The 26,242-nt window shown below is 62.2% G+C and overlaps 1 protein-coding gene across 5 annotated transcripts in view; it reads right to left on the bottom strand.

Annotated features, from left to right (window-relative positions):
* Positions 1–2,611: 2,611 nt before the first annotated feature.
* The window catches only part of ADAR (adenosine deaminase RNA specific), a 38,903-nt gene continuing 15,272 nt past the window's right edge, over positions 2,612–26,242 (bottom strand). The window contains exons 1-16 of one of the 5 annotated variants that reach the window (XM_081791996.1): positions 25,783–25,983; positions 20,528–21,690; positions 20,261–20,410; positions 18,584–18,767; positions 17,570–17,718; positions 16,940–17,084; positions 16,656–16,846; positions 8,144–8,369; positions 7,802–7,973; positions 7,552–7,645; positions 7,347–7,469; positions 6,942–7,075; positions 5,340–5,522; positions 4,923–5,035; positions 4,460–4,587; positions 2,612–4,324 (exon numbers count right to left, since the gene is read on the bottom strand). In XM_081791996.1, coding sequence (XP_081648122.1) covers positions 4,087–4,324; positions 4,460–4,587; positions 4,923–5,035; positions 5,340–5,522; positions 6,942–7,075; positions 7,347–7,469; positions 7,552–7,645; positions 7,802–7,973; positions 8,144–8,369; positions 16,656–16,846; positions 16,940–17,084; positions 17,570–17,718; positions 18,584–18,767; positions 20,261–20,410; positions 20,528–21,690; positions 25,783–25,797 — 3,408 coding nt within the window. In that variant the 5' untranslated portion in view covers positions 25,798–25,983 and the 3' untranslated portion in view covers positions 2,612–4,086. Of the gene's footprint in view, positions 4,325–4,459; positions 4,588–4,922; positions 5,036–5,339; positions 5,523–6,941; positions 7,076–7,346; positions 7,470–7,551; positions 7,646–7,801; positions 7,974–8,143; positions 8,370–16,655; positions 16,847–16,939; positions 17,085–17,569; positions 17,719–18,583; positions 18,768–20,260; positions 21,691–25,782; positions 25,985–26,242 lie in introns of those variants that run through there. The other 4 variants (XM_081791995.1, XM_081791994.1, XM_078441246.2 and 1 more) reach the window with 4 other exon arrangements.

The following is a 26,242-nucleotide window of genomic DNA, read 5'->3' as shown; positions in this document are numbered from 1 at the left end:
TCACGCGGCTCCTAAGGGACTGTAGGTCTAGGTGTCGCTGCGACTCCCGCCCACCCACCCTCCCTGCGCCCCCTGCCCCCGCACTGGCCTTGGTCTCCCTCGTCTGTGCTCCTGGAGTATTTGCACCGGTCCTAGCCAACTCCAGGCCAGAGGCACTAGGAACTTCACGTTCTCGTAAAGAAAGAGGTTTCCAAAGCTGTCTTGTCTGTCTCGTATTTGGGAGCTGGGGTTGGCAAATTCAGGGACCCGGGACCTGCTGGAGGAACGACTCGTGAGGCGTGACAGATGGTACGAGACTGGGGAGCAGCCGTAACTCCAGTACTGCTCTGGGCCCTATGCGGACACCCATCGGACGGAAAGGAAGCGGCCAAGTGGCCGGGCCCCGAGTCACAGAGCCCAGAACCAGCTCCTGGGGGGGGGGGGAGGGAGCTCTGGGGGGAGGGTCCCTTTCAAAGAAGGGGCCGGAGGCAGGCTGGCCAGGTCTCACAGGTCCCCTCACAGCTGCGGCCTGCGTGAGCCCCCTCTGCTGTGGGCCCAACCCAGAAGTGGCGTTCAACTGTGGGCCTCCCGCACCTGGAACGAGCCGAGGACACCCGTGGGCCCCCGTGGGCGGCCCTGCTTCCCAGCCCACTTGGTGTGGGGGTGGGGGCCATCTCGTTCCCTCTGCACACGCGCCCGGCACCTGCACTAGGTGTGAAGGATACCCTGCCCTCCGCGTGGGACCAGGAGCCGCCTGACAGGCTCCTGGTCGGTTCCGGGTGGGGCAGATGTTCCCCTTCGAGGTCTTTGGAAACCTGTCCACCTGACTCGGCTCGGGGTCTCACGGACCACGAGTGACAGCCATGCAGGACTGTGGTCCCTAATGTGCTCCTGGACACGTCACTGGCCCTCCCGGCCTCAACTGTCCCATCTGCATAGCGGACAGGGAAGGAGGCTTCGCTGGGACCCAGCCTCCCCGTCAGGTACTTCGGCTGGATCTGGTATAGACCGTGGACTAAATTACCACGTGGACAGGGGTGAGTCCTCTCGGAAACTCAAGTGGGAGGAACAGTCCAGTGCCTTCCACACGCAAAGCAGGGGAAGCCACGGCGGGTCTCCTGGGACTTTGCTCCAAGTATGGGCTTCCCTGCGGGCCCTGGGGGCCAGACCGAGCAGCAGCCGGGGGCGGGTGCCCTGTGGGGGCAGGGCGGTCACCTCCAAGAGTGTCCCTGCTCTGGGCCGGGGGGCATCCCGTCCGTCCGGTGGGCTCGTGAGGAAGGGCGTGTGGGGGTGGGCCCCAGCCCCGAACCCCAGGACCACAGCTCCGTCTGTCCCCGGTCCCCCCACCCCCAAGACCACAGGCCCCTCTGTCCCCAGTCCCTCCTCCCCCCCCCCCCCCAAGACCACAGCTCCGGCTGTCCCCAGTCCCCCCACCCCCAAGACCACAGGCCCCTCTGTCCCCAGTCCCTCCCCCTCTCCCCCCCCCCAAGGACCACAGCTCTGTCTGTCCCCAGTCCCCCCACCCCCAAGACCACAGGCCCCTCTGTCCCCAGTCCCTCCCCCTCTCCCCCCCCCCCCAGGACCACAGCTCCGTCTGTCCCCGGTCCCCCCACCCCCAAGACCACAGGCCCCTCTGTCCCCAGTCCCTCCCCGTCTCCCCCCCCCCCCAGGACCACAGCTCCGTCTGTCCCCGGTCCCCCCACCCCCAAGACCACAGGCCCCTCTGTCCCCAGTCCCTCCCCGTCTCCCCCCCCCCCCCAGGACCACAGCTCCGTCTGTCCCCGGTCCCCCCACCCCCAAGACCACAGGCCCCTCTGTCCCCAGTCCCTCCCCCCCCACCCCCAAGACCACAGCCCCTCTGTCCCCAGTCCCTCCCCAGGACCACAGCTCCTTCCGTCCCCAGGTCCCCCCACCAGGAAGCCACGGCCGCACGCTTTCTAACAATTCAGAGTCTCCTTTTTTATTTCTGAGGAATGTATAACGTGAGTCACTGTTACCAAGGGACACATAAGAGCAGAACCGCAGCCACGGCCACACCAAGCCTGAGCTTGGGCTCTTCCCACCCAGCGCCTGGGGTCACACCAGGACCCAAACCCACAGAGCCTCTCCACGTGAGTACAGGAAATAGCTTCAGCGGTGACACGTTTCACAAGTGATAACCGGAGGGGGCACAACAGCCATGGTCCGGACGAACCAACTACAAAGATCATTTAAAAAAAAAGGAAGAGGGCGTCCTGGTTACTAAAAACAAACACCGGACAAGAAAGTAGAGCAGGGCAGGAGGGAGCTCTGCCCCGTCCAGCCCTGCGGGGGCGGGTGGGGGTGCAGGGGCGCGGTGGGGGGGGGGGGGGCACGTCCCCGCACAGCAGCATCTCCGGCAGAAACCTCTTCCTACAGCAGAAACCGAAGGCGACAAGTCTGCGACGGCGCCTCTGACCTCGGGGCGCGGGGCTGGGGTTCTGAGGGCCGCGTGCTGCCAGTTAAAGAGGAGGCAGCTGGGTCAGAGCTGGGGTCCTGACACCCAAGGTGGAGCGGGGGCCGCAGGTTCCGAGGCGCCTCCGCCCGGGGACGGGCACCGTTTCCCTACCGGTTCCTCGGGACACTTGGCTGTTCCACAAAGACATCTTCAGTATGCTTTAAAAACTTGGGGTTTTTTTTTATTTTGGTCAGTTTTTGGTCAAAAGCACAGAGGAAACAGTAGCCACAAGAACAGAAGTGTGAAGGGGGGCGTATCTACTGCTGAAGAGGTGGGGGCAGACGGGGCCGCCTCGGCAGCAGTGTGGGGGTGCGGGGGGCGGGGGACAGGCTCCTCGGGGCGCCGGCGTGGAGCATTCTCGGACACACACGGCCACCACCCGGAGGCGGGCTCGGGTCTGGAGGGGCAGGGCCCGGGCACAGGTCTGGAGCGCGTCCGGCTGACTCGGGCCCAGAGCTGGACTCCAGGGAGACGGGGGGCTGGGACCACGGGAGTCAACGCTGGCTGGAGGTGCGGACGGGGTCCCGCCTCCCGGGGCTTTAGGACGAGCTGCTGTTTCATCTACAAGTGCTGTCGAGTGTCAGCCTCTAAAGGGTCCCTAACGGGCAAGGAGACCTCAGGCCTGTGACCGGCCCTCCTGAAGCTACCTCGCAGACAAAAGCACTTGGATAAATGGAAAATTAAGTCTGACTTTTAAATCTGTGCAATTACAGGTTATCTGTAGCAGTTAAGAATCAACACTTATGACATTTTTAAAAACTCTTCGTTTACCCACGACTTCGTCAACTTTCACTGGCGTCACGGTCACGAGAAACACGCGGGCGGTACAGTGATCTGACCCAACGTGACATTGTGCCCTTGTTCTAAGTCCTGATTATCTGAGCGGGGAGGACCTGTTTCGGAGGACTTCTGCCACCAGTGGGTTGGGGTCTGTGGCCCTGCTGTCCCCTGCTGGCAGGACAAATCCCTAGGAATGCTTCAGGAGGACAGCTGCGGCCTGGCGGTTTGGCGAGGCGGGTCTGTGCCCCCTGGGTGGTCGGCGTCGCCCCACAGGGCCCTCTGCTATCGCTGGGGGACCCCCAGGCTGCGCCAGCCCTCCCGGCCGCCCCGCCCCCTGTGCCCGCTAAAGTGCAAGGCCCGAAGGTCGCTGACCCCACGGCCCCGGGACTGACGGACTCCTGGATGTCTCGCCCGCTTAAGTTCGCCTCTCACCCTCTGGGAGGAAAAGGAGAAACTCCGTGATCAGAAGGAGGGGATCGCAAAAGGGCCGCGGGGAGCCGGCGGGGAGGGGGTGGGGGGGCGGACAGAGTCCGCCGCTGAAGCCCCCAGCGCTGCCAGGACTCAGAGCTGACGGGGCCCCGGCCAAGATGGCAACAGGTCGATGGCAAACACAGGGAGGGGCAGCGGGAGCCAAGTGGGGCTGGGCGGGTCGTGGGCGAGGACCCTCGTGCTTGTGTGGCGGGAAGAGAAGGCGCGCCTCCCGCCGCCCCCGCAGGCAGGGCAGGGGTGGGCACCCCCCCCAGAGGCCGGGCACGCAGGAACCCAGTTCCCGGTGTCCCCAGCATGCCCCCGCCCCCACCCCCACAGGACAGCACAGCCCGCCTCGCGCCCACCCTGCGGCGCCCGGCCCGCTACACGGGGCAGAGGTAAAAGTTCTTCTCCTCCTGGGGCTTGCTGACCCAGTTCCCGTAACCCATGTCCCTCAGACCCTTCTTGAAGTAGTTCTTGGCCACCTCATAGTCGCGGGCCGCCTTCTTGGCCTCCCCGTAGGAGAGTCTGAGCAGGTCCCTGCGGTACCGGAAGGAGCACAGCTTCTTAAACAGGAGGAAAATGTTCTTTTTGGAGACCCGGGACAGCTCGTTCCGCGGCCTGGAGGAACAAGAGAGCTCAGCACTGCCCGGGGACAGAGAGGGAGGGGAGCCCGGCGGGGGAGGTACAGGGGGCAGCCGCCAAGCGGCCGCTGAGCTCTGGGGAACGCAGACGGGGCGGCCCGCGGCTCCTCACCCGTCCACGGTGCCTCTGGTCCCATCCAGGATCTCCAGGTCGTAGCCGTCAGCCAGGCACCAGTTGACGCTGGTCTCCTTCGTCTTCCCGGATTGCCTCTTGGAGTCGTACACGCTGACGCGGCCAACCTGGGATGGGTCCCGGGAGCGACGGGAAAGATGGAGACTTCCAGGAGAAGGTCCTGTGGCAGGGACTGGGGACTCCCAAGACACGGGGGGGGGGGGGGGGGGGGGGGCGGGGCCCGGGATCCCTCCCCGTATCTAGGGTTCTGTCTGAAGACCAGACTCACTGAGCCCTGCTCGACTCAAACGGGCTGCAGACAGAAAAGCAAGCCCTCAGCATCCAAGGGGACAGAGGGACTAGCCCCCGGGACATCCCCTGCCCACAGCGGATACAGGGGTGCCACGGACAGGCTCACGCGGACGGGAGAAAACATCAAGGGGAAGCGGATGGGGCCACACACCTTGGGGTGGTTGACGATAAAGGGGGGCCGCAGTCCGTCCTCGAAGGCACTCCCGTCCCTGGTCACACGGCAGCAGATGGCCCGAGTCAGATGCCCTTGGCTGAACAGGTAACCTGGGTGCAAAGAGGAAACCATGCCCGTCTGTGCAGGGAGCGTGAAGAAGGTCCCGGTGGGGCCGTGAGGACAGAGGTGGCGCCCCGCACCCGCAGGCACTCCGGGCTCCAGGCGACGCTGCGGCTGGAGCCTGCTTTCCGTGAGCCACTGCGAGACCCGCCCGGTGAGCGCCGGCGCTGAGCCCGCCCCCCCCCCCCCCCCCCCCCGCCCCTGCAGCAGGGTGGCCACCGGACACGGCACAGCGCAGATGCCGCGTCAGCACCCAGCCACGATAAAATGCGTGCGGCCCGACGGGACCCTCACCCAGGGTGACAGACTTGAGGTACACAGGCTGCAGGAAGTGCGTCAGCAGCGCCCCCTGCAGGCCCAGCACGTTCCAGCGCAGGATCTTGTCACTACAGGACATGGTTCGGAGCCGCTCCCCCAGCCGAATGCCGTCCCACGTAGGCACGATGTCACTGGACTCCACTGGGATGGTGCCTTCCCCTGTGGAGGGACTTGGGTCAGAGCCACGGCGGCCCCTGGGCCAGGCCACTCCTGCCGCGGGGCTTCTACGCCTCACGCTTGGGCCAAGGCACTGGTGGGCTCATTCTGGCCGCACCAACACCGTGCTCGGTGCTGGGAACAATGGCGAGCGACCCAGAAGACCTCTGTGCCCCTGGAACGTGTGCACGGGTGAGGGGGCAGGAGGGGGCAGACAGACAGCAGCAGGAGAGGGGCAGACGGACAGCAAGCAAGCAAATGCTCCGCACGCACAAACTCTGAACGGCGACAGGGCCCGGAGGCTGGGAGGGTGGCGCGGCCGCCCGGGACGGACTTGCAGGCAGAGCAAGAGACATGGAGAAGCCACGGCTGAATAACGGTTTCAGACACAGAGCACAGCACAAGCAAAGGCCCTGAGGCAGCAAGAGGTTTGGTTGTCCAGGTTGCCGACGAAGAGCCAGTGGGCCCGAGCCCTCGGCGGGCGCGCAGGTTTGGCTTTTCTGTGCGGTGCACTGGGAAGCCGCCACGGGGCGCTGCTGCGGTTTTTACGCCCAACGTGGGGCTCGAACTCGTGACCCCGAGATTATGAGTCACGTGCTCTTCCGACTGAGTCTGCCAGGCGCCCCTTGCTTTCGTTGTAACAGCCTTGCTGAGATAGAACTCACCCAACTAAAGCACACGGTTCTGTGGTTTTTACTGCGTTCGCAGAGGCGTGCGACCCTCACCCCAGTCAGAACTTTCACGGCCCTCGGGAGAAACCCGGCGGGCCGGCCCCTCCCACCCCAGGCCCCAGGCGACGCTGGTCCACCCTCTGTCTCCACAGAGTCGCCCCCTTTGTACTCCGGACGCGTCGTATAAACGGAGCCACGGAGCATGTGACCTTTCCACTTCGTGTGTCCTCAGGGCCCAGCGAGGTGCCGGCACCGCCCCCTTTCGCGGCACCACGTGGACAGAGCCACTTTGTTCACCAGCGGGCAGACCCCGGGGCGGCTCCCACCTTCTGGGGACACAGCCAGGGGCCAGCTGCTGGGTCCCGGGTCCCGGGCAGGGAGGTGACCCGGCCCGAGGGCGTGGGGGCAGCCGTGAGCGGACAGCCCAGGGCGCGTGCGCTTTGTTTCCTGTCCCCTCCTGTTTTCCCCGCCCTCCCCGTGGCGGTAAGATCACCTCCCGGGAAGCTGTGTTTCTGGCCAGGCTGTCCCCCTGAGTTCCGGGTGGGCCCTCGGGCTCCCACATGACCCCCAGACTCAGAGCGGAGCCCCGCCCCCCCTGCGGTCCACGCCTGTCCCCGGGCCCCCCCGCCCGGGAAAGCAGCCCTCGAGCTCTGGCAACGGATGCCGAGAGCGTGGCAGCCGTGCCTTGTCCCGGCGGTGGCCCCGGGCTCGGCAGTCTTCCCGTGGGGACGCGGGGGACGGTGCCACTCACCGTTCTCCACCTTGGTGCGCAGCTTGCCCTGTTTGGGGTTCTCGAAGACAGGGTAGTGGCGGGACTCGGTGCTCTCCACGGCACGGTCGCTGCAGGACTTGTCGAAGAGGGCGCCGTCCCCACACGGGGCCGTGCTGCGGGGCGGGGGCGGCCGTCAGGGCCCGTGCCGTGGCCCCGTCCGGAGCCCAGGGGCTCGGGAAGCGCGGGACGTGGAGGCGGCGAGGGGCTTCCCCTGCAGCCCCCGGGGGGCGGCCGGGCACGTGGGCCACGCCGCGTCCACGCGCCCTCAAGCGCAGGCCTCACCTCCGGGCCAGGGCGCCCCCGGGAACCGACCGTGGAGCCTGGCGGGGCTTCGGGCGGGGACCGCGCGCGCCTGGCGTCCAGGTGGACACGGGGACCACACACCTGATGTACAGGTGGAAGGACACGGTCTTCTTGATCTGGAGCTTCTCGCCTCCCTTCGCGGGCTCGAAGATGCTGTCCTTTGCGGTCTGCGGGCTGTACTTCATCAGCTCGCTGTAGAGGAACCTGCGGGGACGGCGCCGTGAGGACGGCCACCCCGGTGCAAAGGGCGGGGGCCCGAGTCGCGGAGGGACGGGCGGAGGCTCACCTGATGAAGCCTCGCCGGGAGATGATCTCCGCGTGGCAGTCGTTGACCGTCTCCCCCTTCAGGCTGAGAGAGTCGCCCTTCACGCAGCGGTTCCCTGCAAGCAGGGGCGGGGGGAGAAGGTGACCTCTCCGCAGGGCACGGCCAGCCTCCCCGCGCTCGTCCCCCCCCCCCCCCCCCCCCCGTCCGCGTGGACCGCGGCCGCTAAGAGCCGCACGGCGGTCCGCTCCCGCCGCCGGGGGGCCCCGCCGACCTGTCCCCAAGCTGACCACGACCCCCAGGTCGTCCGAGGCCTTCTTCATGATGACGGCGGCCAGGATCTTACGGCCGAGCAGGGAGGGCTGGAAGCTGTTGGTGAGGGCGTTGAAACAGCGGTGGCTGAGCATGGCTATCTGGTCGTGGAAGGTGCTGCCCGTCAGGGGGAGCTGTGGGCACAAGGCTGCGTCAGGCCCGCGGCGCGCCCCCCCCCCGCCCGCCCGCCCGTGCTGTCCCCGCTGTGCGTGCTACTGAGGCGCGGAGTAAAGCCCAGGAGTGCGTCACAGGACAGCAAGGTAAGGCCCCGAGAGAAGATGGCAGCAAGAGTAGACGTCTTAACTGTCTTTGGCTGTGCTTCTGGGGACCTCGAGAGGAGGAGCATAGTTCTTCTGAGAGTGGCCCCTGTCACTGGGGTTACCTCTGTGAAACCCATGCGCTCGGCCTTCTCGTCCTCCCCAATCAGGACGCGGAGCGCCGCATCGGCCGCCTCCTGCTTGCCTTGCTTCTTGCTGTGGGCGCACACGGCCGGGAACCAGCGACCCCCGACTTTGGCCTGGTACACGAACCTTCGGGACGAGAAGCAGGATAGAGACACGCGCCCGACCGTGACCGCGTCGCCGCGAGGGGCCCGCGGGAGGCGCGGGGCACCGGGGACTCACGACGTCACGTCCACCAGAGCCAGAGGTCACCCGGACTGTTACTCACCGGTTCTGTCTACGCCGACTCTTCTTCAGCGTAGACGCGTTTATAAGGGAGACTTCGTGTACACGGAAAACCGGGCTCACTTGTCACGAACTGAAAGCGGCCCCAGAACTGGTTGACAACATCGGGTCATCGAACCTGAGGGGATGCGGCTGCCCGCGAGGGCTCTGGGCCCGCACCACAAAGCTCAGCAGGTCGGGGAGGGGGTGTGAGGAAATACGGCAGGGGTACTTCTGTCCAGAGCTTAGGCAGAAACGGCAGCGGCGCTCTCCCTCGCGGTTTAACACTCTACTTCGAAGCACCCGATTCCGTTTCCTAATTTCCCGGTCGGCCCAAGAGGACCCTCGGCTTGGCGTGGTCGGACGTGGAGACGTGCCTTAGGCAAGGGGCTCAGCTCTCACGAGGGGGCCCTGGGAGGGGCGCGCCTGGGCACGTGAGCCGGTCGGCCGGCCGTCCAGGCAGGGGCGGGAGAGCGTGACGGGCGTCTCCCGCCAGGGTGTCAAGAATCCTAGCTTCATGGGGCGCCTGGGTGGCGCAGTCGGTTAAGCGTCCGACTTCAGCCAGGTCACGATCTCACGGTCCGTGAGTTCGAGCCCCGCGTCAGGCTCTGGGCTGATGGCTCGGAGCCTGGAGCCTGTTTCCGATTCTGTGTCTCCCTCTCTCTCTGTCCCTCCCCCGTTCATGCTCTGTCTCTCTCTGTCCCAAAAATAAATAAAACGTTGAAAAAAAAAATTAAAAAAAAAAAAAAAAAAGAATCCTAGCTTCAGCCCCGTCCTAAACTGCTCAGGCAGGAAACAGAGCCGGTCCCCTTACGCTCAGTCACGCCGAGCGGCCTGTCCGGTGCAGGGGACGCCCTGACTCCTTCCTCCACCACCCCGGGGCGTGCGGGCCGGAGGGGTGGGGGGAGCAGGAGGAGGACAGGGACATGGCGTGACAGATGCCAGAAAGCAGCGGGGGCCAAACCGGGCCTTTGAGAGACTCCGCAGAATCTCACGCCTGTTCCGCGCGCTTGAAAAGTACGAATTCTTACGCACGAAAACAGATAGGCGTGCAGGACCTCAGACAGCTGCAGACCACAGCCATCAAGTGAGTATCGCGGTAAAGCGAGTCACAATACATTTTCTGGTTTCCCAGTGCACGTGGAGATACGTTGGCGCCAGACCGCAGTCTCTTGGCGTGCCAGCGCTGGGTCTAAAAACCCCACACGTACCTTAACTAAAACATACTTTATTCCGAAAGAACGCTAACCATCACCTGAGCTGTCAGCGACGTGCGATCACGGGTCACAGACCACCAAACGTAGTGACGCAAAGGTTTAGGTACCGTGACCGTCACCACAACGTGGCGCAGAGACAGGAAGTGAGCGGAACAGCTGGAAAAACGGCGCCGACAGACGCGCTCGACGCAGGTTCCCGCAAACCTTCCGCGTGTGGCACCCGGTCCGTGGGAGCGCCAACGGGGTGTGCCTGTCCCTGCCCCGTCAGGGCCCGTATGTGTGGGACACGGGGACCTGTCGCTTGAAAGCTACACACAGAAGCCACCAGCCACGGTCCAAGCGCTCCGTAAGCACGGGTCTGGGGTGAGGGGGGCGGCGGGCAGGGGGGACGCGTGCAGCCGGGGGGCCTGCTCGGAGGCTGGTGAGACGCAGGGCTGAGGGCGGGAGGCGGTGAGCGGCGCAGGGAGGGCGGAGGAGCGTCCTGCGCAGTGCGATGCGGGTAGGGGGGTGCCCGTCACAGGACCGCGGCTAGTACCAAACGCAGCGAGCTCCCCTCCCAGCGCCGACCTGGGCCGAGTTCGCTCCCTCCCGAAGCGCCGTCCTCCTCTTAAGCACCCTGAGGCCACCGCGTGGGCGCCTCTCCCTACTGAGTCAGGCCGCCGAGCAGACCCTCAACCCATCACACAACCTGAGCTCTTGGTGACACGCACGAGATAGGAGACCTCACACCTGTCCCTATCAAGGATCCCTGATTCGCATCTGGCGCCCGTCCACACAAATACAAATGTGGCCCCTCAACATTCCTGAATGGATGAACAAAGCTGGGAGAGCAGGAGGCCACCGACTGGTTTCGGCGCTGGAGGCGGCAGGAGGTTTGGGCCGAACTATATGCACAACACACGGGCCGAGGGACGGTCTGCTTGAAGGACGTGCAGGGGAGGGAAGCTGGCCCGCCCCTAGGGCTGTGGCCGTGGAGCAGAGGGCGGGCAGTGGGGTCACCGAATGACACGGGAAGGACCGGGGGAAATGGCCACGGGGCGACACCCAAGAGCTCTCCTCTGGGCAGGTGGGACCAGAGGGTCAGGGGGAAGCGACAGGAGACTGGACACGGCGGTCCGGAGCTCTGGGAAGGTCTGTGTTTGGCGGGCACATTCGGTGGTTTCCAAGGAGGCCAGAGAGGGGGAAAACAGAGGGCACAATGTGTCACCCCGACAGCAGGGCGGGTACTGCGGCCCCAGCCCCTCGCCCCTCCCCACGTGCGTGGGCGCTGCTGTGGCCGGGGGTCTGCCCTGCGCTCCGTGCGGGTCACAGTAATTTCTGAAATTCTGCGTGAGTCACTCAAACTCCTGGGGGGGGTTCTGTGCCAGGAGAAGACGAGAGACCAGAACGCAGGCACGAAGAACAAGGCTGAAGCCGGGGGCGGGGGGGGGGGGGGGGGGGCGGCTGGGCGCAAAGGGCAGGTGGAGGCCAGGAGCGCAACGGCCTCTCCCCGTTCCTCCCGCCCTGTTCTTACCTAGTCAAGTAAGAAAGGATGGACTAGGGCAAGAGCTACGAGTAGTTCACGTAAGAGGAAACACAAGTAGCACGTAAATATGAAGAGATCAACAACGTTACTTATCACTAAAAGAAAACTTAAAATAAGATGCCATTTTTATGAGCTCCTCTCCTTTAAGGACCTTTTAAAACTGAGTAGTTGGGTACCCCACAAAAATTCAAACAGTTAATATTAACATATCGTGAAAGTCGGGGCGCCTGGGTGGCTCAGTCGCCCTGGGCGTCCGACTTCAGCTCAGGTCGTGATCTCACGGCTTGTGAGTTCGAGCCCCACGTCAGGCTCTGTGCTGTGACCGCTCAGAGCCCGGAGCCTGCTTCGGATTCTGTGTGCCCCCCTCTCTCTGCCCCTCCCCTGCGCGAGCTCTGTCTCTCTCTGTCTCTGTGTCTCTCTCTCTCGGAAATAAGACATTAAAAAATTAAAAAAAGAAAAGAATACAGCGAAAGTCAGGAATCCCTCATTCCTCAGAAGCAAACGCCGCCGCCAGTATTTCATCCCGCGAGAAGGGACCCTAGGTGGCCGTCCGCAAGCTCGCGCTCACATCCCTCCCTCCTGCACCCTGGACGGCTCACCCACACGGGGCAGACTCTGGCTCAGGGCTGCGAGGTGCTCCGTGGTGCGGGTACACCTCAGTTTCCTTAACCGGCCTGCGGAGGACACGGGCACGGACCGCCTGTCCCCGTCCCTCGCGGGTGTGGACTCCCCGGGGCGGCCCCACCTCGCCGTAACCACCGCACGCTGAGACGCACCACGGACGCCACGGGGTCGCCAACCGTGTGTATTTACAGAGGGAATCGAGCACCTTCTGTCGGTACTTCCTGATGCTTTTCTGGGGACAGTTCACCGTCTTTGTTTTCCTATCAGACTGGAAAAGAATCCCTCATTTTTTTTTTTTTAATTTTTTTTACATTGATTTCTTTTTGAGAAACAGAGTGAGACCAAGCGTGAGCGGGGGAGGGGCAGAGAGAGGAGGAGACACAGAACCTGAAGCAGGTTCCAGGCTCTGAGCAAGCGGTCGGCGCAGAGCCTGACGCGGGGCTCGAACTCACAAAGCGTGAGATCACGACCTGAGCCGGAGTCGGACGCTCAACCGACCGAGCCGCCCAGGCGCCCCGAGAATCCCTCATTTGTAAAGAAACTGGCCCTGAGTGTTTTTCCCTCAGGTGATCCTTTTAAGAAACACCACTTGTCCTGATAGCCCGTCTCCATCTTTTCCCTCTGGGACTTCGTCTGCTGTGTCTTGTTGGAGAGGCTCTGCCAGTCCAAGATGCTCGAACAGAAATCCACACTTCCATCCAGTGCTTTTGGGATTTTACCTAGTTCTTTGTAAATACACATTATACATGTATACGTATTACGGACGTTTTAAGATTTTAAGTCCTCTCTACACCCAACGTGGGGCCCCAACTCACAGCCCCAAGATCAAGAGTCGCATGCTCCAGTGACTGAGCCGGCCGGGCGCCCCGGTTTCCTACTTCGGTCCCGGACACTGCGATCCGACGTGACCGAGGACACGGACACCGGGGGGTGAGACGCGGTGGGCAGCCTTCGCCCTGCCGCCCAGTCACTGCCGTCCCCCCGACCTGCAGCCCTGTGCCCACCACAGGGCCCGTCTGCGTCCACCTGCCGTGCGACCCGCCTTCCCCCCTCACAGGCCGATGCGCCGCCGGGCATGGGGTTCCTCCCGCTCTCCATCTCCTAGCTCTTCCCCCACGTGGGTTTTTCATATGGAACGGGAATCACGTTTTCCAGGTGGAAAATCAATCAATTCTGCCAGCGTTCTACTGGGATCGCGTTAAACGTAAGTAATCTGGGGACAGCTGCTCTCATCACGTGGGACTTTTCTACCTAATCGGAGTCTCAGAGCCCGTGTGTTTCCCGCTCAGAACGCGCCAAGGTCTTTTATGCGTTTAGCGCCTGCTGCAGACAGGCTTTCTTCCACTACGACTTCAAACTGCCTGTTGCTGCAGAGAAGCTCTTGATGTTTCCAGGTGATTTTCCGCCGTCCTGCTCTCCTGAACTCCCGTTTCTGTCCCGAATACTTCAGCGATGCGATCACATCACCTGCGAACCCTCGCCTCCCTACCTCCCTCTCTTCATCCTTCTCTGTCTTAACGGATGGCATTAGCTTGTGATGCCGGAGCACCACGGAGTAATGAGGACGCGACGCCCACGTGTCCCCTGACTTTACTGGGAGCAGCTCCAGGTTCAACGTGAAGAAGGCTGCGGGCTGCTGACTTCACACTTACTCTGTCACGCTAAGAAGCACTCGACAGTTTGTGCTTTATCAACAGCTTGGCTTTCTAAATGGAACGGACGCTGAATTTTAACTAAATGCCCCTTTGGAATCTCTGGAGATGACCTGTGGGTTTTCTCCTTCCATCTATTGGTAACAGTAACGATAACAATAAATATCTTAACACAGGCTGATCTTTGTGCTGCACGGAGTTGCGTTTTACAACAGCAAAGAGAAGCATTTTGATACAAATGTTTCCAAAGTCGGTGTCAAGCCACTCCCCCTCTGGGACAGACCCACACCAGTGCCTGTTCCCATTAACCAAAAGAAATCCCAAGAGGACTTTTGCTTTTATGCAAAAAGGCAGAGCGGCGTGCACACGCCCCCGCCCCCGCGGCTCAGATCCAGCCTCGGTAGCTCCAAAGCGGGTCTGAGCGCCCGTGCTTTATCTGGATGTATTCTGTGCATCTGTTAGCAAGATGCGTCCTAAGGAATCAGAAATGCCTGAGAGAGGTGACTTTTTGGGGTCTGGGAACGCTAAAAAAAATCTGCATTTACTTAAATGAATGGCAAATGCTTTTTGCCTTCTGCCACTTGGCTCTGGAAAGACTTCTAAGGAACGGTTTACTCCCGGGGAAGCCCGTGATTCTGTACTGGTCACGACGAAGAGGGAAGGACTGTTCTGTACTTACTGCTGCCAGAGGCATAAGCATCGTCTCCTTGGAGGAAAACACAGCGATACTTATCAAAATTTCGAACGCACGGAAGTTATTCACTGCAGCGCTCTCTACAGCGGCAAAGTTTGGAGACAATCTGCCTACTGGTGCCCAGGGGGCTGGCGAGACGGGGGGTGAGCCCGAGCCCTGGGCACCGCAGGGACGCCTCTGGACACAGAACGGGACAGGAGACGGAAAACTCCACGGTTACACTGTCGTGTGGAAGCAGCAGGCTAGACGCCAAAGCGCGTCTGTGCTTCTGCGTAACACAAGGGACACGCGGCAGCTCGGCTCGCGTCGTCACGCAGATGCTCTGGAAGGACGCGTGGTATAAAGTGATGACACGCCGGGGTGTGGGTGTGTGGGGAGGCGGGCGCGGGGCCAAGGGGAGCAGTCAGGACGAGGCTGTTGGGTCTCATTCTGAGTAGTCTATCACCTACACGGAAACCCAAACCCTTCGAAACCGTGTGTGACTTCTAGCCTAGAAACCCCCTCCTGAAAACGGACGGCACAGACACACAGCACCAAGACTGCCTCTAGGAGCAAGAGCGAGTCCGACCCAGTCGTCACTGAAGTTGGTGAGATCAGTGACGCAAAGTGAGGGCTTCAACATCGACAGCAACCTTCTCTTTCTTAAGCCAGGTGCTAGGTGTCCCCTACCAGGTGTCGCCCAGGTGGGGCGGTGTCCATTTTCGGAAAAGACCTTTTATATCTCTTGCCCGATAAAACAACTGTGAAACCATAAGCATCTATTCAAGGAAACATGTAGCTGTGGGTGGCGCCAGTCGATGGGAGCACGTGGCTCTTGATCTCAGGGTCGTGAGTTCGAGCCCCACACTGGGTTCAGAGATGATGTTAAAAAAAAAAAGATTGGGGCGCCTGGGTGGCTCAGTCAGTTAAACATCCGACTTCAGCCTAGGTCACGATCTCACGATTCATGAGTTTGAGCCCCGCGCTGGGCTCTGTGCTGACAGCTTGGAGCCTGGAGACTGCTTCCAGATTCTGTGTCTCCCTCTCTCTCTCTGCCCCTCCCCTGCTCATGCCCCGTCTCTGTCTCTCAAAAATAAATGTTAAAAATAAAAAAAAAATAAAAAAAAAAAAGATTTAGGGGCTCCTGCGTGGCTCAGCCGGTTAAGCACCTGATTTCTGGTTGTGGCTCAGGTCATGATCTCATGGTTTGTGGAACTGAACCCTGCATGGGGCTCCAAGGATTCTCTGTCCCTCTCTCTCTGCCCCTCTCCCGACAAATACATTTTTTTTTTTTAATTTTTTTTAACATTTATTTATTTTTGGGACAGAGAGAGAGCATGAGTGGGGGAGGGGCAGAGAGAGAGGGAGACACAGAATCGGAAGCAGGCTCCAGGCTCTGAGCCATCAGCCCAGAGCCCGACGCGGGGCTTGAACTCACGGACCGCGAGATCGTGACCTGAGCCGAAGTCGGATGCTTAACCGACTGAGCCACCCAGGCACCCCATAAATTTTTAAAAGACGTAGAAAAAATACAGAAATATGTAGCTGTGAAAAGAGTCTGATAGATGTGTGTACCTGAACTATATATGACCTCTAAGACACGCTGGTAAGTTAAGGAGCCAGTGTAGAACAGAAGATATAACTTATGCCCATTTTTGTTTAAAAAGCAGAATGAGGGGCACCTGGGGGCTCAGTTGGTTAAGCGTCCAACTCTTGCTATCGGCTCCGGTCGTGATCTCACGGTTCTGAGATCGAGCCCCGTGTAGGGTTCTGCATTGAGCCTGGAGCCTGCTTGGGATTCTTCCCCTCTCTCTGCACCTCCCCTGACAGGCTTCTCTCTTGCTCTCTCTCTCCTCACCTTCTCTCAAAATAAGTAAATAAACTTACCAAAAAAAAACCAAAATGGAAAGAAAATGCGCTAGTACAAGCATGGAAGTTTCTAGAAGTAGTGTGGAAACTGGTAACGAGTCAGAAAGAAACCAGCAGAGAAAGGAGCCTTTCCCCCGCATACTCCTTCAACCGGCCGGAATGATTTTCTGCACGTTCCTTTAAAACTTGAAACCAGGGGCGCCTGGCTGGCTCGGTCGGTTAAGGGTCCAACTTCGGTTCAGGTCATGATCCCGTGGTTTTTGGGTTCGAGCCCTGCACTGGGTTCTGTGCTGACAGCTCGGAGCCTGGAGCCGGTTTCATATCCCCGTGTCCCCCTCTCTCTCTGACCCTCCCTGGCTCACACTCTCTCTCTCTTAAAAATAAATAGACGTTAAAAAAAAATTAAAACTTGGAATCAGTTAAATGCAAGAGGAGCCTGCTCACGCGAACCCTCTGGGCGGCCCCCGAGCGTCTTGCAGGTGGCCACGCAGACAGGACGGGACCCCCCCCCCCACCCCCCCAACACCCCCCCGGCCACTGCAGCCTGCACGGCCCTCCTCCCCGAGGCCACGGCGGGGCCGGCACACTCACTTGGGCTCGTGCGGGGGGCCGGACTGGTCGACCAGCTTGAACTCGGCCGCGAAGCCGTGGGAGCGGGCGTACTCTAGCAGGCCGCCCACGGGGTTGGTGTTCAGGTATCTGACGAGCTCGCCCACCCTCCTGACCTTGCTGGGCATCCCGGACTCCAGGTTCTCAAACGATTCCACGCTGGCGCCTCCGGGCTGAAGGAGAAGCGGCCACGCAAAGAGGAGCCGTAAGCGCCTGTGGAAAGCTGAGGGGCGACCCCGCGCCCCCGGGCGGCGACGGCGGCCCACCTGTGTGTCGGAAGGCGCCGAGCTGGTGGCCTCCCCGTGCAGGGCCTTCATGGCCTCCTCTGCGGCCATCTGCTTCGCCGCCTTCTTGCTGGGGGCACTCGCGGTGGGGAAGGTGTGGGCTCCCATAGCGACGCAGTACTGGAACCTGGCGGGAGGGGTGGAAACGGCGCTGACGGGACGCGGCCCGGCCCCCGCCGGGGCGACCTCTCGGGGCCGGCGAGCCCTCACACGCGTCGCCTCTGTGCCTCGGCCCCCGCGGCCCCGCCCCCCGCCCCTCAGCCTGGCTGAGCCCCGCGCCACGCGTGGGCCTCAAGCCAGGTGCACCTCCTCCAGGGACCCCCCTCTCGAGCGTGTCGTGCGGGGCCGCAGGCACGCGGTGGCACCTCTCGGAGACGCACCGCCAGTACCCTCCGAGCCGAGGGTCTCCCTACCGCCCGGTCCCCGCTTCGCCCCGAGTCCCCCATCCCAGACTGTCTGCTCCACAGCTGCAACCCTGCCCTCGAGGCCCCTGTCTTGCACAGCAAGAACAGGTGCGCCCGCTCAGTGAGACAGTCTGCCGTCCCTCAGGAGGCCAGCAGGGGGCTCCCTTTGGAGGAAGCCTCGGCAGAGACACAGGACACAGCGATGTACTTGGGGTCGTGGGCAGGGCCTTCTCTGGACAGGAGGCGGAATTCACAGGAGCTCCCCAGCTTGTGCACGCACTCTAGCAAGGTCGTGACGGGGTTCTTCCCGGAGAAGAAGGGCGTTGCCGACGTGGCGCTGGGCTGGGACTCCGTGGCCTGGAGAGAACGAGACAAGAAAACACCGGAGAAACCACTGGCTTGTCCATCGTGGTGCAGGGAACGGGTCGGCCACAGGGTGGGGGGCTGACCTCCAAAGGAAGGGGGTTCGGGGGTTCTGGGCCTGCGCCACAGGGAAGGGTGAGTTCTTTAAACGTTCCGGGTCTCAGGGGCGCCTGGGTGGCTCGGTAGGGTAACCGTCTGACTTCGGCTCAGGCCATGATCTCACGGTTCGTGAGTTCGGGCCCCGCGTCGGGCTCTGTGCTGACAGCTCAGGGCCTGGAACCTGCTTCGAATTCTGTGTCTCCCTCCCCTCAGCTCCTCCCCTGCTCACACTCGGTCTCTCTCTCAAAAATAAATAAAGATTAAACGTTCTGGGTCTCATTTCTTATCTGCCAAGAACGGGGCTTGGCCTCGGTCATCTTTTTTTTTTTTTTAATTTTTTTTAACGTTTATTTATTTTTGAGACAGAGAGAGACAGAGCATGAATGGGGGAGGGTCAGAGAGAGGGAGACACAGAATCCGAAACAGGCTCCGGGCTCTGAGCTGTCAGCACAGAGCCCGACACGGGGCTCGAACTCACGGACCGCGAGATCGTGACCTGAGCCGAAGTCGGCCGCTCAACCGACTGAGCCACCCAGGCGCCCCGGCCTCGGTCATCTTTAAGGTCCCTTTCCGGTCTGGAGGTCTGTAACTCCAGGTAGGCCGGGGAGGTGGGCAGGCAGGGGCGCTGGGCCTGAGGGGAGGAGGCGCGGGAGGTGTGGTGGGGGCAGGAGGGGGCACGGACCCATTATTTGCATTGAGGCGGCGTGCAGAGGCGGGTTAAGATGTGGGTATGCTCGTGATGTGGGGACAGGAGGCCTACCTTCTCCAACCCCTTCTCTACGGAGCAGTCGTAGGGCTCTTCTGCCCGTCCGCTGTCCCGGGCTTTAGCCTCCTCGAGCAGGATGGTCATGGCTTTGAGGGCTGCGTCCTGCTTGGCCACCTTCTTGCTGCCAGCTTCTGCTGGGGGAAACTCTCGGCCACCAATGATGACTTGGAATTTAAATCTTGATGGAAAGTGAGATGTGTGAGTGCTGGCCCGGCCGTCCCTGCCGCCCTCTCCACAGGGCCCAGGACCCTGAGGCCTCTGCCCCACCAAGGGGGAAGGGCCTTGCCTTCCGGAAACAAAGCGGCCAGGGCCTGCGTCCCCAGAGCTCGTTAGAGTGAGCACTTGGGGGACGCCTGCGGCCTGCTGACACTAAGTTAAGATAGAGCCTGTGCAAACGATGACGAGCCACAGCCACCACCACCGCCACGTCTGTGGTCGGCCGGCCGCCTCTGGGGGGCTCCTCGCTGCCCAGCCTCACGCGCCCTGACACCCACGGGGTCAGATACCTGCCGCTTCTGGGGCCTGCCTCTGTCCCCAGCCTCCCTCAGAGACACAGAGCTCTCGGCTTTTGAGTCCTTCTACAGCTCTGTGTGTGAAGCTGGAGAAGAAAGGACTCCCCCTTGTTATGCAGAAAACCAAAAAGCCTTTGTTCTAGGCCTCAGGACTTCGCTTGGACCTCCTGCATTCAAGTTTTCAAATCTGTTCCGCTCTTTGCTCAACCTGGGATTTCATTTAGGAAAGTAGGTCAAGTTTCTGGTTCCCCAGGTCTTCTGATGTACCTGATGCTGTCTTACAGCTGGAATTACAGGCAGGCTGGCCACAGAACCCGCTGCCCCCCGGTGTGGGGGGAGGGGAGAGCCTGCCAGCCACCAGCCTCCGGCCCAGAGAGAAACGGGTCCTGGCCTCGCAGCTTTAGGACATGCCCCCCCACCCACCCCCCAGCCCGCCCGCCAACAGCCACCCTGCAAGGGACAGAGTCAGCCGCGGCTGGGAAGGCAGCCCGTGGCGAACGCAGAGGTTAGTGGAACCCTCTCCCACCCCAGCTCTCCACCGGGCCCTTCGGCAGCCCCTCCGGGCCCACCCGCCTCCCTCGGTCTGTCCAGGGGCCTGCAGGGACCTTTGGGGCCGGGCCCGGCCGGGACCGGGCCCTTCCTTCCTCACTCAAGGAAGTTTCTGAGTTCACAGCTCAGGAGCCACAACCAGGGCTCGCCCACCCACGTGCGCAGAGGCGGCGGGCGAGATCAGAACCGCCACCTTCGACGGGCAGGTAGCCGTGAACTCGGAAGCCGCCCTCTCCCGGCCGGAGCAGGGCAGGGCGGGGGCCGGGACCTGAAGCTGCTGCCTGCACGTGCAGCCTGGCCCGGCTCACCCGTCCCGTGCCTCTCTGGAAAGCGGGGGGAAGGCACACGGAAGGGGCGGGGAGTCGTCTCCGTCACCTGCGGCCCGCGGGGACGCGGGCACCACGCCGAGGCACGGAAGCCAGCCCTGTCCCAAGAAGCCGCGTCCCGGCCAAAGGCCCAGCCCGCCCCTTGCTCGGCCGGGACTCTGGCTGGCTCCCTGCTCTACACCTGCAGGAGGGGCCGACGCGGGCGGTTTAGCCAGAAGGCAGAGACACCGAGGGGGGAGCGGGGCCAGGCGAGGCAGGCGGCGCGGCCCCGGGCGGGCTCTTACCGGGGCTCGTGGGGCGGCCCGCTCTGCTCCAGCAGGTGGAACTCGCAGGGCTGAGCGGCGAACTGGGCGTACTCCAGCAGCCCGCTGACGGGGTTCTTCAGCTGGCACTCCGCCAGCTTCTTGTAGGGCGAGCACCGCGGCCAGCCGTGACTGTAGAAGGAGGGCATCTCCATGATGGCTCGAAACTCACCTGGGGCTGCGTGGATGCTGTTCAAGTCATCTGGGATGTCGTCCGTGGCCCACTGGCCGTTTTCAAAGTCCACGTACCCGCTCTTCGAGGGGCCGTTGTCCTGAGCGGGCGGCTTCGGCTTCGCCGGCTCCGGCGCGGCCTCCCGCCTGCCCTCCGGCTTTGCGGCAGGTTCCCGGCCATTCTCCGCGTCTTCTACGGCCGCCGCGTCGTCCGCGGCATGGGGCACGGCCGCGTCGCGGGGCGGGAGCGCCACGTCTCCCTTGGCCTCGGGGACGGCGGCCGGACCGGCCTCGGGCGCGCTGTCCGGGTCTCTCTTTATCTGCATCCGCTCGCGCTTCCTGTCAGTCAGGTACCACACCGGGGGGGTCGTCCCCTGCCGGCACACGTCCCCCTGCCGTTCCAAGTCGATCAGCACGGCACTGACGTCTCGGGCCTTGCTGAGGCCAATGTTCTTGGCCAGGTTCAGGGCAGAGGCGTTGCACACGTTGAACAGGTAGCTGCAGATCTTCTCTTTGATCTCAGCCATGTCCGAAGGCTCAGGAGCGGCTTCCGACTCAGACTCGGAGCTTCGGTCTTCAGGGTCCAAACCCGGGTCCGAGTTCCCAGCGTCCTGGCGAGCGCGGTCTGCGTCGGCTACTTGGCTACGCGGGTTCCAGGCCTGAACCGCGGGGGCGATTCTCCACAAGGGGGGCGTTCCCGCCTCCTGATGTAGCTTACCCTTCTTTGCCAGGGAATACAAAACTCGATTGACTTCCTTCTTTGGGACTCCGAGCTTCCCAGCCAGATCATGTGCCGTGGCCGCCTTCCCTTCCCCCAGCTCCCGCAAAAGCTCTAAGACCGTCCGTTCCTGGTCCTGGCTGATACCTAGGTCCTGGAAACGTGAGGAAAGCCTGTCGACGCCTCTCCTCGGCAAAGCCCTGCCACGTGGGGCAGGACACCAGGACCCTCTCTGGAGCACCTGACTTCTGGGAGGCACACCCCTGGGGGTACCCCAGGTCTCCAGTCCCCTGCTTCTGGCAGGTGGTCCTGGAATCCGCGGCCAGAGTGCAGGGGCGAACGGTGGCAGCGAAGGGGTCTGCTTTCCAGTGAGGGGCACGGCAGGGAGCCGCCCCCTGAGAAACTCTATTTGCTGGAGCTGGAAACTATTCGGGTAAGACCTTGGCCGTGGCTGCTGGTGTCTAAGCTTGCTGGGCTCACAGCCTTGAACTGGGTGGGAGTGGTGCCTGTGGAGGGAGAACCCCTGCAGAAGAAGACGGAGAAGAAAGCGCATTAGGCAGTGGTGAGCCCGCCCCCCAGGTCGGTACTGCCCGGGGCGCTGCACCTGACTCTGGAGGGGCGGGGTGAGGGACGAGTGGGCATGTGACCCGGCAAGGGTGGCCCCCCCCCCCCAGTACTGCCTGGGGACCGCCAGAGGGAAGCATGAGGGAGCACGCGGGGGCTCTCGTGCCGCAGCCGAGCCTCTCCAGCAACCTAGCGCCCTCCTTCCCCTTTGGCAGGATTATAGGGAGTGGAGAGGGAATCCTTCCACCTTCTCAAATCATTACCCTTCTAAGATGAAGATAAACACACAAACAAATGTCACTTTGTCTTAAAAACAAAAGCAGAACGATAACCTCAAAACGCCCAGGGAGTCAAGGGACCAGGAAGCAGCCTCGGCAGGGCCCCGGCGTCTCTCCGCGGGGTCCCGTTCGGACGGGGGAAGAGAGGGGAACGCGCACGGGGACTGATGAGCCGGAGGCCCTCGCGGGCGCCCAGGATCTGGTTTTGGGGGGCTGGACGGTTTCCTTGGGAAAAAAAGGCCACGCTGTCCTCACGCTTCAGCATGGTGCCCAGGTATGGAAGAGACGCCGGGCGCTTTGACCCAAAGCCTCCGAGGCTGGACGTGTACAGCGGGCAGAATCCTGTTCCCCGGCAGGCGGCCCCGGGCTCCCTCAGGCTGCCACACCTTTACCAGAACACGGGCGCCCGCGAGCCCGTCCCGCCCCGGCACGGACCAGGCTCACCCCCTGCCCCGCCCCGGCTCCCTGGAGGACAGCGGTGGCCAGAGGTGCTCAGGGACCCGGGGTCAACATATCCCCACAATGCTCCTCGCGCTCGTCCCCTTGTCTGAACTTCCCGGAGGCTCCGGGGACCTGCTGGCAGCTGTGCCTTCGGTGACCCTCACCCTCTGCCCCCCGCGTCTCTGGTCACAACGAGGGGACTCTGGCACTTGGCTGGTCACGCTCCGGCACCCTCACGTGGGCTCCTCAACAGCTGCCACACGAGGGGCCCGTCCACTCCCCACTCGCTCCCCCGTTCCTCTGGCCGAGGCTGCCACACCTCAGACCTGCACCTCGCCCCAGGGTCAGGAAGCCTTCCGAGCGCGACCAGACGGGTCTTCGACCGAGCGGCCAAGGCAACCACACGCAACACGGAGAACAAAACCACGCGGTCTGAGGGCTGCAGTTTGCAGATTCCTGCCCCTGTCCGAGGGCGACCCCACCCCCGGTCTGTACACCTCCCACCGTGCTCCCGTGGGGCTCCCGTGGGTCCACGGCTCCTGAGGCTTCCTGCCCTCCACTCGGGGCCTCGGGGCTGGTCCCTCTTCTGCCCGAGGCCCCTGCCCCTCCTCCTGCTCCAAGGTTTCCACGGACACGCCGAACCCCTGCTCCTGAACTTGGGTTAGGTGTCCCCTGCGGTTGGCTTTGGTGGCCGTGCACTGGCAGCTCTTCACCATCGGTCCTCCTGCCGCCTCCCGGGGAGGACGGCACCAAAGGGCTCCTGCCACCTGTCTGTCCGCGTCCCTTTCTCCCACCCTTACGTATAACCAGTCCCAAGATTTTGTCCAAGGGCCGCTCTGCCTTCCCCTTGATCTCCTCCACGCCACCCCCCCTCTTCAGAAACAGGGTTCAAATCTAGTCTCCGCAGCCACCGCCTCGTGCTGAAGCTCAGACGACCCGCCCGCTCACGTTCCGGCACAACCTCCGACGCCACACACTCTGGACCAAACTAACCTCCTCCCCCCGCCCCCCCAGCCCCTCTGCCATTCTTGCCCCTGTGGACCGTGGACAGCCGCGTTCTCCCTGTGGTTATTAAAGGTAGAAACCCGAGCCAGCCCGGCCGCCTGCCTCCCTCCCTCGTCCCCATCTGCTGGCTGGTTGCAGAGGGCTACCCCCCCGCCCCCACCCCGCTTCTCACAAAGGTGGCTTTTTCCAGCACCAGCCTATTACCTCTCACCCGGGCTGCCACAAAGCCTGCACTCGATCCCCTGTCCCTGCGCTCTCTGCCGCCCCCATCACAACTCTGACCCAGTCCCTGGACAGCTCCTTAATGCCACCTTCTCTGGAGACCTCGGACTCCCAGCCCTCTGGAGTTTCCTCTGCTTGAACCCCTCCCTCTCAGCTTTACCTTTTAGCATACTACCGCTTTTCTTGTTAACGGCACAGACTGGTAGGTGCTCTAGAAATTACTCAAGCCTCCGCTCCCAATATTCCGCAGGTAGTACCGATGGGGGAGGGGCACAGTCCACTTCACAGGGAGCTCCGGAGGGAGGAGGACCTCCCTCGTCCGTTATCTCTGCACTCCTAGCGCTAAGACAGCTCCAGCCACAAAGCCCATCCTGAGCCAACACTTGTTGAAGCGTCTGCCGAACAAGACGACCCAGGAGCGCGAGCCCATCTCTGTTCCTCCTGCTGCACCCCAACCCCCCCCCCCCCACCATAGTGCTGCGCCCAAGCGAATGAGGGCACAGAGGGAGCTGTGCCCTTGCAGGGCTGTTACGGGGACTTTAGGGATTTTCCTGTTAGCTGTCGCAGTGACGCGGGTAAAAGAATTTTTTTTTTGCAGAGCGGCTGAAGTCAGTTTCTAGCTAGATGCTTTCTAGATTTAAACTGCTACTACTTGGCAACACTTGCAAAATATCTGAATGTCCCCCTACAGATGAGGGGCTGAGCTAGTGAGCTAGTGAGGCCATGGGACAGCACTGCTTTGTGGGTTTTTTTTTTAAACAGTGTGTTGTAATCTACCTGTATTCACCTGGAAAAATTTAGGAATGACACAAAGTTAAGTTAAATAACAAAAAGGCAACTTGAAGAACATTATGTTCTATAATCTCATTTTGGAAACAAACAGAAAACTCCCCAAGGATATACGCATGCCCATATATACGTGTGCACAGAGTGAACACGGAAGAAAGGGAAAGTACACTGTGTTTGTTCATAGCACCTATTTTGAGGAAATCTACAGGGAGGTTATTTTGTCTTTACACCCCCTTAAGTCTCCTAAAAGCCAAGCCCAGTCAAAGCATGGCTTGGGGACAGCCCTTTGGAGCCACTGAATGGGAACGAGAGCAGGATGGTGGCAGCCAGCTGAAGGGGACCCTTCCAATGTCTTAACATCTCCCAGCTGGTCTGCGCTCACTGGCCTGTAAATTCGCTTTCGTGTAGCTGCAGGAATCTCGGCTCAAGAGCTGAGCCCCCACCTTTACCACACGGGCTCCACCGGGTAATAGACCACTCTGGGCCAAGGAATGCTTTCCTTTCAGACCGGGAATCCCTAGTCCTTTGGCAGAGGGGAACCAAAAGCACGCGTCTTTGAAAAACGGAGGCATAATTTACACAAAGCGCATCCTCTGGCGTATATCCTATGCGTTTTGATCGCACAGAGTCCCAGCACGCGCGGCCCTATACTGTGGCCACAACCACGACCGAGCGCCGCCTGTCCCCACACCCCGCCCCCACAACCGCTCCTCGGCCCATCTGTTTCCTGTCCCCCCAGCGCAGGGCGTCCCAAAGTGTCATGTAAATGGACTCGTGGCGTGCAGTCCTTTGAGGCTCGCTTCCGCTTAGCAAAGTGAGCCTGAGGTCCGCCCGTTGTACCAGGGTTGTACCAGGCTCCGTCCTCTTGCTGTTGCCTAGCGGTACAGCACTGTCCCGATCCCCCAGGGCGCTGGTCCAACCACCTGTTGAGGGACGTTTGGGTTTTCCAGTTTGGAGCAACGATGAATAAAGCTGCTGTGTACAAACTTTCTCCCACAGGTGGTAAGGGCTGGTTTTCATTCCCCAGGAGCCTCAGGGAAGTGGAGAGCGTGCAGAGAGGGTACGCCTATCAGTGAGGCACACTGCCCAAGAGGCGCCAGCGCCGGGGGGCTTCAGAAAGGCAGGGGGCCGCCCGGACCGGGGCTCAGGCCGGGCGCCCTTGCCCGCTGCTCGGCTCTGCACCATCGAGGGGCACGCCGCAGACGCCCAGAATGCGGCGCGCGCACGCCCACCCGCGCTCACACCCGCGCGCACACGCCCACCCACACGCACACACGCAAACGGGCCCGAGGCCCGTCCGGGCGCAACCGGCTCACCTGCCTGGGGTCCATGGCGTCCCCGACGCATGACCTGGAGCGGCGCTGGCGACCCTCCCCCTCCGGGCGCTCCCCTCTCCAGGTGGGCCGCCCCCCCCCCTCTCCGGGCAGACGCACTCGCCCCCAGGGACAGCGCAGTAGGCAGCCTGGGCGCGCGGCCGGCGGGCTGCGGCGAAGTGGCCCGGCTCAATTTCACTTTCGTTTCCTCTGAAGGACCGCCTCTTTGGGAAGTTTAGCGGGAGGAGGGGTTTGAGCGGAGCCAACAGACGCCGACTAACTGATCTAACCCTCGGCTTGCAGGACCACTGGAGTCACTCCTTCAGGAAGGCGGCTACGCAGCACATGCCCTGCCCCGCCCGGGACCCCCGGGACACAACTCCCGCCCCCCCCCCCCCCAGCCCAGTTCTGTGGAAACAGCCCGAGGCTAGGCCTCTGCCTCAGCCGCCGTCCCCACCCCCCA

This window comes from Panthera onca, chromosome F1 (assembly GCF_046562875.1).
Source record: "Panthera onca isolate mPanOnc1 chromosome F1, mPanOnc1 haplotype 2, whole genome shotgun sequence".
Classification (NCBI taxonomy): Eukaryota; Metazoa; Chordata; class Mammalia; order Carnivora; family Felidae; genus Panthera; species Panthera onca.
Note: the sequence above shows the minus strand (reverse complement) of the source record. Positions and strands in the feature narration are given on the sequence as shown.